Source organism: Hevea brasiliensis, chromosome 3, assembly GCF_030052815.1.
Source record: "Hevea brasiliensis isolate MT/VB/25A 57/8 chromosome 3, ASM3005281v1, whole genome shotgun sequence".
Taxonomy (NCBI): domain Eukaryota; kingdom Viridiplantae; phylum Streptophyta; class Magnoliopsida; order Malpighiales; family Euphorbiaceae; genus Hevea; species Hevea brasiliensis.
This window is the reverse complement of record NC_079495.1, coordinates 74,064,042-74,076,152: the sequence shown is the minus strand read 5'-3', so window position 1 is coordinate 74,076,152 and position 12,111 is coordinate 74,064,042. Positions and strand designations below refer to the sequence as shown.

Genomic DNA, 12,111 nt, shown 5'->3' with positions numbered 1-12,111 from the left:
TGTTGGCTCCTGCTAGTTATATATGGAGGTAGGTGTTGATCAAGAAGGAATCTGTTCCTCTAAGTAAATAGAGATAAAATCCTATGTTCATTTAATTGTTCTTGATGTTTTCAAGTTCCTGGCCAGGACAGATAGATTTATTCTGAAAAGAGTTTACGATGAAAAATCTTTTAATCAAGAACTGGAATTAAAAGAGAACATAATATTCATAGCAAATGGAGTTTGACATAAACCATGACTCGGCTTGAGTTGGGATTTTGTAACAGAGATTCTAGTGCATGGTAACATATGATTATAGGTTCATTTAAGGTAAACCTTATTACTAATTGGGTGGCCATGGCATGCTATGCTAGGTGTTAACCATGGTCTATGAGGTTCATAAAATGATTTAGAGAAATCATTTATGGTAAGAAAGAGTTCTAATGATATTAAGAGTTGATATCATGTCTCATTGCCAATTAGTGATGAGCCTAGTAAGTCACACACATACACAAGTTATCACCTATTTAAATATGATTTAATTAATTAATTAAAGAGTTTAATTGATTAATTAAATAGATTTGGTTTGCAATTAAATTGCAAAGTCTCTAGCATGACTTGAAACCAAATCTAGATTATTGGATGTGTAGTATAAGTTAAATTTATATTTAAAGTGTTTAAATATGAATTTAATTGATGAGAAATTAATTAATAGAGATTAATTAATTAATTTATATTTGATATAAATTAATTAGAAGAAGAAAATAATTATTTTGGGTTAAGAACTCAAAATTAAGACACAGGGGCATTTTGGTCATTTCACAGTGTGACACGTGGCACCATGAGATGGTGACACATGGCATAACACATAAGCTTGCCAAATGTTTTTTAATCATGTAAGATGATTAAAATCAAGATTAAATATAGGTTTGACACTTGGCACAATGTGATTGGGTCACTTAAACCTAGAGCTAATCAAAAGGTGACATGTGGCTAGGGTTTAATGTGTTAACCTAGCTATTTAAGTGTGGTTATGAAAAGAAAACATAACCAGCAGCCTCTCCTCTCATATGTCACGCCACTTTGAGCCTCTCCAGCTTTTTCTCTTCATCTCTCATCAATTCAAAGAGATTAGCCATCAATCTCTTGAATTAAGAAAGCTAGAAATTGTTTCTAGTGTCCTGTTTACATCTCTTATCTCTTAAAAGGCAGAACTTGAATTTCTAATTAATAGAAAAGGCTTTAGAAGCTGTTCAAGGGCTGCCATAGGTGTTCTTGGTGTGGACAAGCTAGAGGGACAACATCTGGTGTCCTGAAGACGAATCTCAATGGCGCAGACTCGCTGCAGCACATCAAGAGGTTAGTGTAATCGTTCTTGATTTAATCTAGGGTTCTAAAATTAATCTGATTAATTTTAAAATCTTAAATGGCAAATACAGATCCAAAAACATATTAAAAGAGTTTTAATATGTTGTTTATCATTGAAATCAAATAGATAAAAATAAATCTTGCATGATGCATGTGACCCTAGGTGAAAATTTTTGAATTCAATGGTATAAACTTGTGTTTTTCACGCTTCCGTTCCTTCAAATTTTCCATGCCTTCATACATACCTCGATTCCATAAATATTCATGTAAGCTCATCATAATTCAACTAAATTTTAACTAAAGAAGAAGGAAGGAAACTGGTTTATGCACTAACCTTGTGAGCAGAATTTTCCCTCACCCAATCTTCAATTTTCCTTTACTTTCTTTGATTTTCTTGGCTGCCAAACACCTTTCCAAGATGTAAGAATAATTTTTAGTGAAGGGTTTTACGGTGAAATTAGGTGGGATTTGGAGCTTTAATGGAAGAAATCAATGGAGAGAAATGGGAATGGGTTTCGGTTGAATGGTAAAAGGAAGGAGATGGCAAATTTAGCTTTTATTTTTCATCCCCTTTTATGTGGTTTAGATGAATTTGTTGAATGGTGATTAGTGGGTAGACTTTAAATGACATCATCCTATGTCATAATTCCAATTTTTATTCATTTTCTTTTCTTTTCTTTTCTTTCCTACTCATTTTTAATTTAATTTTTAGTAATATTTATTCATATTTTATGTCATAATAATTATTTATTTAACTGGATAAGTTGGCCAAAAATTATCTCTGAAGACGAAATGACCAAAATGCCCTTTGTTTTGCTTAACAGACTAAAATTGTCTGTTCCGATTTAAAAAAATTTTTAAACATTTTCTTGGCATTATAGTGCCATCAAAACCTCAATGACTCTTCTCTGAAGTCCCAAAAATTATTTCACGGAATTTCCCTCGGGTTTAGGGCTTCCCATTAGGGTCATCCATAACCGGGGCACCGGCTCATTTAACTTGGTTGTATTTCATTTCTAAAATTTTTCCTTTATTTTTCTTACACTTATTTGAATTATTTATGACTCCTCGTTCTAGTTTACATATAGTTTCAAACATTCCGACTATCTGGACTGACATTAATCACCGAAACAGTCGAAAGCACGGACTAGCTAAAGTGAGGGTGTTACATGAACCTTGGTGTAATCCAACTGAGATAGGAAAATCTCTTGTGTCCCTTTCCAATGTGCGCACAAAAGTAGTTGCTCCTTCATACATATATTTCAACACTTGTATGTACCTAATAGATATTCTCCTTTGTTCTAACACTCTCCATAAGATATCTCTTGGAACACTATCATAAGCCTTCTCCAAATCGATAAAAGCTATGTGTAGATCTTTTTTCATATCTCTATATTTCTCCATCAAGCTTTTAATGAGAAAGATCGCTTCCATAGTTGAATGACCGGGCATGAAGCCAAATTGATTGAGAGAGATAGAAGTGTCATGATGTAGTTGATGTTCCACAACTCTCTCCCACAGCTTCGTAGTATGGCTCATGAGTTTAATTCCCCTATAATTTGAGCAACTCTGTATGTCTCCCTTATTTTTAAAAATGGGTACTAAAATACTCTTTCTCCATTTATCAAGCATTTTTTTTTAGTTTAGAATCTTATTAAACAATTTAGTTAACCATGTCACTCCCATGTCTCCCAAATACTTCCACACTTCAATTGGTATTCCATCGGGTTTACAGGCTTTACCTACTTTCATTCTCTTAAGTGCTTCATTTACTTTTAAAGATCTAATCCTTCTAGTATAATTCACATTCTTTTCTATTGCTCTGTAGTCTATAGTTATGTTACTTAATATAATAAAAATAATAATTTAGGGAGAGGACCTCTCTCCCTCATTCTACACACGCCTCTTTCTTTCTCTGTCTCTTCTTTCATCCAGTCACCCAATAATATACACAAATCTATGCATATGTTGATTATTAATGTATGTGTGCTAAAATAATGGTATTATTATATCTTAACATTTTTACATGAATCTATAATTTTTAAACAATAATAAAATTTTATTTATTTTCAAAAATAAGTTCATTAAATATTTTGAAAAAAATATGAGGAGAGAGATGAAAATTTATTTTTTTGTTATAGTAAATTATATAAATATTAATTTTTTTACAATCAAATATATAATTAAACATTAATTCTTTTACTAAGTTATGTCAAAATTAGTCAACTAATTATAATTAAAACGAACCAAATAAAATTTACTATAATTGAGAAAAATAAAAAATGTTTGACTTTTTTAATTATTATTAAAGTTTGCATCGCGTTAGTAACAACATATAAAATAATAATATTTTTACACAACAATAACAATATTTTAGTTCATAATGCATCAGCAACAACATTTATAATAACAGTATTTTTACCACGTCATTTGTCGCATCGTCGTCCAAAATCCTTAAATTCATTCTTGATAAATACTAAAATTTGAAATTATGTTAAAATTGAAAAAAACATATTGATTAAAATTGGTAGTTTAAGTAAAAGTTTATTTTCCTTTTTTTTACACTTAGGCCACAATAGCTCATCCTATAGTTCGAAATGGATTGTTTAATAAAAGTTTAAAATAAAGAGAGAAAAAAAAAAGGTAAAATGATATTTTCATTTAGAAAAAGAAAAATAAAGTGGTAATTTTCTTATTTTACTTTAAAAATTATTAGAGAGATTTTTCTTAAAATAAATTAAAAAATTAAATGATATTATTAATGCCAATGAAAGTAAAGGAAAAAAAAAATCCATAAAGACTAAAAATAAAATCAACAAATGTAAGGAAAGTTCTAAAACCTGTCGGATTTCTCTGTGGATCTAAAGCCCAAAGAATTGAGCCCAAAACGCTACAGTTTAATAACCAGCAAAGCCTACGATCATAATTTGCAGAGCTCACCTTCTTCGCTCGTTAGCTTCAGTTTTTACTTTTTAGCTCCTATTGGGAGCTAAAAAAAAACCCTAGAACTGAATATCTACTTTGTCAAATTCAAATTTTTATTCTCCTCTAATTTACAGCTGCTGCAGCTAGGTTTGACTAGTTTTGTTTGTCTTCTTGTTTGGTTATGGGGAAAATGCTGGAAATTTAAACTTGCAGACTCTGATCTGCTTTCTTTATGTTTGAAGTCTGCCGGTGAGATATCATTAATTTTGAAAACGGGAATAGCATTGACTGTTATATTTCAATTCCTGGAAATTCTCGACCATCCAAACATGGAGTTAGGAGGTAGGTGTTTTTAGTAGCATTTTCTTGAGGTTTTTCTTTATTTAAACGATATTTTCTTTTTATATTTATTTATTTATTATCTAATCCAGTTAATATCTGGGTTCAAATGGGTGTTGATTACATCATGTGTTGCAATTTTATTTGCCATTGATTTTTCATCGATTTTCAGTAGTTGTGAAATCTACATATAAAAATGTCATGCTAAATCAGGAATTTATCCTATAATGAATCTCCATCAATGGTTAATGCTTCATGTGCAACTGATTCATGCAGGCACTGCAGGTTTTTAACTTAAAATTATTTGGTTCATTCTAGATCTTACAAGAGCAGCTTCAAGTAAGATCCCACATCTAAAAGAGGCCATGAATTGAATTCAAATAAAGGTGTTACAGGTTTTTTTTTCTTTTTTAGTTTATTATTTGTTTGTCTCTTTGTGAAAGGATTAAAAGAATTTGCTCAAGTTCTATCACATCATATTGATACAATGCATAGTAATCAATTAGCTGTTTATGTTGGGCTATCACATAGAGGAAGGCTGTTTTAGGAACCCTTGTAGTTACTTAGATTGCCAGATGTGGGAAGAAGTTGGACTTGTAATAGTGCACACTGGACAGTCAGTGTGGACTGATTAGTTATGTTACAAATCTGTGAATTGTTATTTCTGATGGAATCATTTTGTCTATTCACTATTGAACAATGTTAATTGAACAAGAACCCTATGTATTCCACATAATATTGAATGTGAACCCAGCATTTTGTATATTCTTCAATTTTTTTTTTCAGAATTATAGGATATTGTACATTATGCTGGATAAAATTTTATGGGCTTGTAACTTGTTGTATCTGTTAGGCATAATTAAATGGTTTTCCTTTGGTAACAACTCAATTGTATATCTTTTTAATATAATGCCTGTAATGTTTGTATGAAATAATATTACGTGAGAGAATGGTGGGTGTGTTTACTGCTCTTTGTATATTTTTATTAAAATCTAAATGTAAATTGAGCTATTGAGTATTGACTTTGCTGATGTTTAGTACTTTTTAAGGATATGGGAATGGGACTTACTTTTCTGCTTAAAATAGTTAAACATGCTTCTATTTTATTTAAATTTGCTATTTTATGTCCTAGAGTCAATAAAGCATCACATAATGTTGAATTTGAATAAGGTCATGTTGTATTTGGTAATTGTATGGTTATAATTACAATGGTGTATCTAAAAATTAGATTAGAAATCAATACAAGAAAAAGTGGACCTAACCTATTGCATCATGACTCTATCTACTATTCTGGTATTAAAATTCGATATATGATATAGATGAAATTGAAACAGCAGTTTGCTTTTTCTTTCATTTTCATATTTCTTTTTCTTTGGACTCCGAAAATATCTACTGATATTTCTAATTAAAGTTTCTTTCTCCTAGTTATTCTATAGGAATAAATCACTATTTCCTTTCTCTAGAGAAAAGTTTATTGGAGTCATAACATAAGACATAGAAGAGACTTCTAAAATATCTTTCTTTGATTCCAGAACACAATATGAGATTTATGTATAATAAGATTGATATATTTATCAGATCATGGCTTCATGTATTAAATATTTTCATATCGATGCATACAATATTTTTTTTCTGACAATGTAATGTAGAATAAGTGTGAGAAATTTCATTTTCAAATACTTTCATTTAAAGTTTTCTATTTACTGAATAGTGTATTGAATAACATAATAGGAAAAATTCTCTTTCTTCTTTTCTAAAGATATAAAGTAAATAGAAAAAAATATTTGAAGTGTCTTTCTTGCTTTGACTTGTTAAATATTCTCTTATATATATATATATATATATATATATATATATATATATATATATATATATATATCGGAAGGAAAAAAGAAATATAACAAAAAATGGCTAAAGGGATATGTAAGAAAGATGGCGAGAAAACAAAAAGTATAAAATAATAAAATATAGGATACTTATGGCAATTTAATGCACATAGAAATTAGAAGAATACGTAAAAAATAGTCCAGTTGGTGATTTTCCTATTTAATCAATTTTTTCACCAAATTGGTTTCATTTTTTTTGTGCAGGTAGCAAACAATTAAAGGTGCATTTTATTTGTCTTCAAGCATGAAAGAAACACAGGCTGTGGAGTCTGATCCTTTGTGTTGATGACACTATAGCAAGGAGAGGGAGAATTAATTGTTATAAATAGGGAAATATGGAGTGTAATAAAGATGAAGCAGTCAGGGCTAAAGGAATTGCTGAGAGGAAGTTTATAGAAAGAGATTTTGCTGGGGCAAAGAAATTTGCTTTGAAGGCCCAAAACTTGTATCCTGAGCTTGAGGGTCTTTCTCAAATGCTGGTGACATTTGATGTCCATGTCTCTGCACAGAAAATAACAGGTAGTGGTGAAATTGATTGGTATTGCATGCTTGGTGTAAACCCATGGGCTGATGATGAGACAATCAGGAAACAGTACAGAAAGCTAGCTCTCATGCTTCATCCGGAAAAAAACAAATCTTTGGGAGCAGATGTTGCTTTTAAGCTGGTGTCGGAGGCATGGAGTATATTATCTGATAAGTCTAAGAGATTAGCATACAATGAGAAATTAAATGTGGTAGGACTTCAACAGAGAGTTTCAACTCAGACTAAGGATCCCTCAACACCATCTACTGCTAATGGCTTTCATAATAGTGACAGTGCTGTAAATTCAGATGCAAGGACTCCGAACAAGAATACTCGGACAGGACCAACCTTGGTTCCACCTCCTCCTTATAAAAGACCTGATACTTTTTGGACTATATGCAACAGATGTAAGACACAGTATGAGTATCTGAGGATTTATCTAAATCACACCCTCCTATGCCCAAATTGTCATGAAGCTTTTTTTGCTGTAGAGAAGGCTCCACCTCCAAGCGTTATGAAGCCATCCAATTATTCTTCTCGCCAAAAGCATCAGAATTCAAGACATCGTGCTACAAATAGTACACCGTGTAATGTTGGAAGAAATTGTGGAGTTGCTCAAAGTTCTAGACCTGCTCAAAGTTTTGGACCTGACGGGTTTGGAGTAAATTCATCCAACAGCCCAGATCTCCAGTGGAATCATTTTTCTAGGATGGCTAGTGCTGGATCTGCAGTTGCTTCACCGTCCACGTCTGCTCAAGCTGCAAGCACGGTTCAGCAGGCACATCAGCATGTGAAGAGAGAGCATGAGGAAGGAAAGGCTGACCAACTCTTTAAAAGGAGAAGATTTGATGAAAAAACTTATGTGAATTCTTATGGAGCTGGGAATGGAAGATCAGGCTTGGGGACTGCATCTGAACAAAGAAGGGGCTATTTTGAGACAGAAAGGGTTAGTATTAATAATAAGCCCAACAGCAAGAGAGAATTGCTACCTGTTGAGCTCCGAAACATGTTGATGGAGAAGGCACGAATGGATATTTGTAAAAAGCTTGAGGAATGGAGCTCAAATCAAGTAAAACTGAAAGAGGACAAAAAACAGAAAATTATGGTAAGGAATGATGCAAATAATCATAAGAAGCATGATAACTATACTATTATGAATGATGCAAAAGAAAGCAAGAAGTCTTTCCGGGGTTTTTCTTCTGACGATTCCATTAAAGATGCCCCTGCACCAATGTCAATTAATGTTCCAGACCCTGATTTTCACAATTTTGATTTGGATCGAACTGAAAGTGCTTTTAGTGATGACCAGGTTTGGGCTGCCTATGATGAAGATGATGGAATGCCTCGATACTATGCTCGAATTCACAAGGTGATCTCCTTGAAGCCGTTCAAGATGAGGATTAGTTGGCTTAATTCAAGGAGCAACAGTGAATTCAGCTCTGTAGACTGGGTAGCTTCTGGTTTTCCCAAGACCTGTGGGGATTTCAGGGCTGGAAGACATGAGATCACTGACACATTAAATTCTTTTTCTCACAAGGTTAAATGGACAAAAGGCACTCGTGGGGTCATTTGCATACTTCCAGGAAAGGGAGACGTTTGGGCTCTTTATAGGAACTGGTCCTCAGACTGGGATGAGAATACTCCAGATGAAGTGATTCACCAATATGACATGGTGGAAGTGCTTGATGACTACAATGAAGAACAAGGTGTGTCTGTTGTTCCTCTTGTTAAGGTTGCTGGTTTCAAGACAGTTTTTCAAAGGCATATGGATCCCAATGAAATTAGGAGGATCCCAAAAGAAGAGATGTTTCGCTTCTCTCATCAGGTCCCAGATCATTTGCTTAATGGTGAAGAAGCTCATAATGCTCCGAAGGGTTGTCGGGAGTTAGATCCAGCAGCTACTCCTTTGGAACTTCTTCAGGTAATTGCAGAAGTTAACGAGGAACAAATGGTAGAAATTACTGGGAAATTTGAGGAAGAAATGGCACCGAAAATTACAGAAACAAAGGTTGATCAGATGGTGGAAAATGCTTCGACATTCAAGGAGGTCGAGGTGATAAAAAGTGATGAACAAGCTGAAGATGATAAATAAAGATTTGGTAAATAGGTGGCTGAGGAAGCCAATGTTGTAGATCATTCTGAAAAGGCTGAGATATTAGCTAGTGCAAACTGCTCAAGATACACCAATATAGGTAAGGTTTTCTTTTTTCCTTTTATTTTGTAAAGCTGATCCAAACTGTGGATGGCTTTTTGCAGCATAACTGGATCTGCAAATGCTCCGAAGTCCCCTTTTAATTTTCTTTCTTTCTTTTTTTGAGTTGACGAATGCTGAATTTGGATACTTGTAACTCATGCTTGACCATGATCAAGTTTGCTGGCACTGGCAGCAACCAATATAATTGTGTCATTTGTGCTTGTGAATTGTTACAATTTCTTGCATCTTTGGATATTTAGCAATGATTTAAGAGGATTTTGAAAGGTAAATGTTAAAATGATACTGGGAAAAGAATTTACTGTAAATCTATTTTGGTGCTTGTTTTGTTGATTGCATTGAGAACGCTCATGTCGCTTCTGTGATGCTAAAACCGGAAAACTTGAGGCCTGTTTGTTATGATTCTGTTTTGGTTTTTGGCTTTTGATTTTTGCTGAGAAAATGTATAGATTTTCCACTTATTTTTGGCCAAGTCTCAATTGCGCCTTTATATTTTTTTTGGCTTCAATTGCGCTCTTCAAATTTAAAATATATGGGGAATTCAAATCAATCAAGTAATGTGAGACAAACTGCCGTTAAACGATTAGTAAAAAATAATTAAAATATTTTTTAATTTTAATAATTTCAAGTCATTAAGCAATTTAAATATTACAAATTTGATTTCAAAGCGCACTTAAGCCTTAATCACCATCAAATTGATTGTATTCTCAATTGGCTTAAAGCTTAATTTCACAATATTGGTAAGTTCAATTGAGGCTCGATTCAATTTTGGACTCCATTTGTTATAAGAAAATAATTTATATATAAAAATATTTTTCATGAAAACTATTTTTCGTAAAAGTTTTTTTATAGTTAATTTGTGTTTTTATATTTTAACAAAATTATTAAAGTCTATAAATAATCTCCTCTCTCCTGTTTTGAAGAGTTATTTTCCTTAAAAATAATACAATTTTTTATTTAATCAAAAAAACATTTTAATTGGTCTATTTTTTAAAATATCTCAAACATTAAAAAATATAAAAAATATATTTCACAAAATAAAAAGGGCCTTAGTTTATTTTTAATTTCTTTATTTAAATCAGTTTAAAAATTTTAATTTAAATTCAACTTAACTCAAATCAAGAAAATTAAGAAATTATGCTTTTTTGAATTTTATTTAAATTAAGAAATTTAATCAATAAATTTTAATTTTTGAATTAAATTAAGATTAAATTAAAAATTTTGAATTAAATAAAGAATTAAAAATAAATTAACTTGAACATAATGAAAATTCAACATTTTGTTATTCTCAATTCTGCAATTTCTCTCGAATATTGGTTTGGGAGTAGTTGCTATCGGATGTCTGGGCGGTGCAGCTATGAGATGATTTGCGGGAATATTAAACAGAAGCAACGGTGCAAAAAGCACAAGGGACATTTAATAAGATCAAAAGCATCACAACAGTGGGTGGCTCATTTCCTAAACTAATTCGTGAATTGTTAATACTATTTATCAAAAGCAATATAATACGTGTGAGTAAAAATATAAATATTTTAAAATAAAAAAATTAAATTAATTCATGTATTATCAATACTCTTTATAAAAGTAAGATAATACCCGAATTACTAAAAATAATGCAAAAGAATTTTTTAACTCTAAATATTATAAATCTATACAAACAATATAACTAAAGAAATCTTAAATTTTATAAATAGTTTAATTAAAGAGTTCAATTTAAAAATATATAGTATAACATTGTTTAAGACTAAAAAACCTAAATATATAAAAAAATAAAAAATATATAATCATAATAATTTAGTATTATAATAATGAAAGACTAAATTAATTGATTATTGAAATTAATATATTATAATAATGATATATTATATATCAAAAATTAATAAAAAATTATATAAAAAAAATTAAATCATAAACATAAATAATAGGTAATGCACATACATAAAAAAAATAGTGTATTTAAATATATAAAAAAATTACATATATATTTATTTATATGTCCAGTTATATGCGTGCACGAGCGTTCACATGCACGAACTATATATAATGGTAATAGGTCTGTTTCTTGCGGTACATTAATTGATTAAATAGGTTTATGTTTGAAAAAGTTTCTAGATCTTATTTGAATTTTATATATTGGGTAACAATTATCTAAATTTATTTATATAAATATTTAATTAAATATAAAATATATTTTTTATAATAGTATTTATAAATTTTATATTTTTATTTTAAATAAAATAAAAATTAAATAATTTATGAAATTATTAAAATTTTAAAATATAAATTATTAATAAATAATAAATTTTTATGCAGATTATTAGTTAAAATATTGTAAAATTAAATATATTGAGTATTTTTTTAGTAATAATAATCAGATTTGAGATAAATTCGGACAATTGATAATAAATTTTAATCAGGTTTTGAGACAAATTTAAGTAATTGATAAGAAATTTTATTCGAATTTGAGATTTTAAAAATATTAATCGAATTTAGATTTAGGTATAATAATTTTTATAAATACCTTAACTATTGTCATCTCTAATTATATAATACTGTTGAAAAAAAAATCATGGCTCCGTTACCAAAATCTTCCCTATAAATTTTTTTAAAAAAAATCCCATTATAAGAGGCAAGCAATAATGCCAGTGGAATGTTGTGGGTATAATTTTTTTATTATAAAAATATGTAATATTATTAATAAACAAAATTTTTATATGTATGCATATTTTAGAAATTATTATTTATAATTTATTACGAAAACTATTTAATTATTTTTATTTTTCACATATGTAAAATACATCTATATATAATCTGACTTGAAAAAAAAAAAAGTCTTATGATTTTATAAATTAATAGACTAAAGTAAACTATTAAGGATA

The 12,111-nt window shown here is 30.1% G+C and overlaps 1 protein-coding gene across 5 annotated transcripts; it reads left to right on the top strand.

The window, feature by feature from the left end:
- The first annotated feature begins 4,263 nt into the window (after positions 1–4,263).
- Positions 4,264–9,435, top strand: LOC110669066 (uncharacterized). Of its 5 annotated transcripts, none has more exons than XM_021830545.2 (3): positions 4,264–4,614; positions 4,930–4,997; positions 6,702–9,435. In XM_021830545.2, the coding sequence occupies exon 3, from the start codon at positions 6,833–6,835 to the stop codon at positions 9,110–9,112; it is 2,280 nt and encodes a 759-aa protein (XP_021686237.1). In that variant the 5' UTR covers positions 4,264–4,614; positions 4,930–4,997; positions 6,702–6,832; the 3' UTR covers positions 9,113–9,435. The 5 variants fall into 5 exon arrangements, with proteins under 5 accessions (XP_021686237.1, XP_058000005.1, XP_021686228.1 ...); XM_058144022.1 differs by having other exon boundaries at positions 4,930–5,006; XM_021830536.2 differs by having other exon boundaries at positions 4,888–4,997.
- The last annotated feature ends 2,676 nt before the right edge of the window (positions 9,436–12,111 follow it).

What these genes read in the sequence shown, in the direction of transcription:
- LOC110669066 (XM_021830545.2), top strand. Translation starts at nt 6,833, where the DNA reads ATGGAGTGTAATAAAGATGAAGCAGTCAGGGCTAAAGGAATTGCTGAG.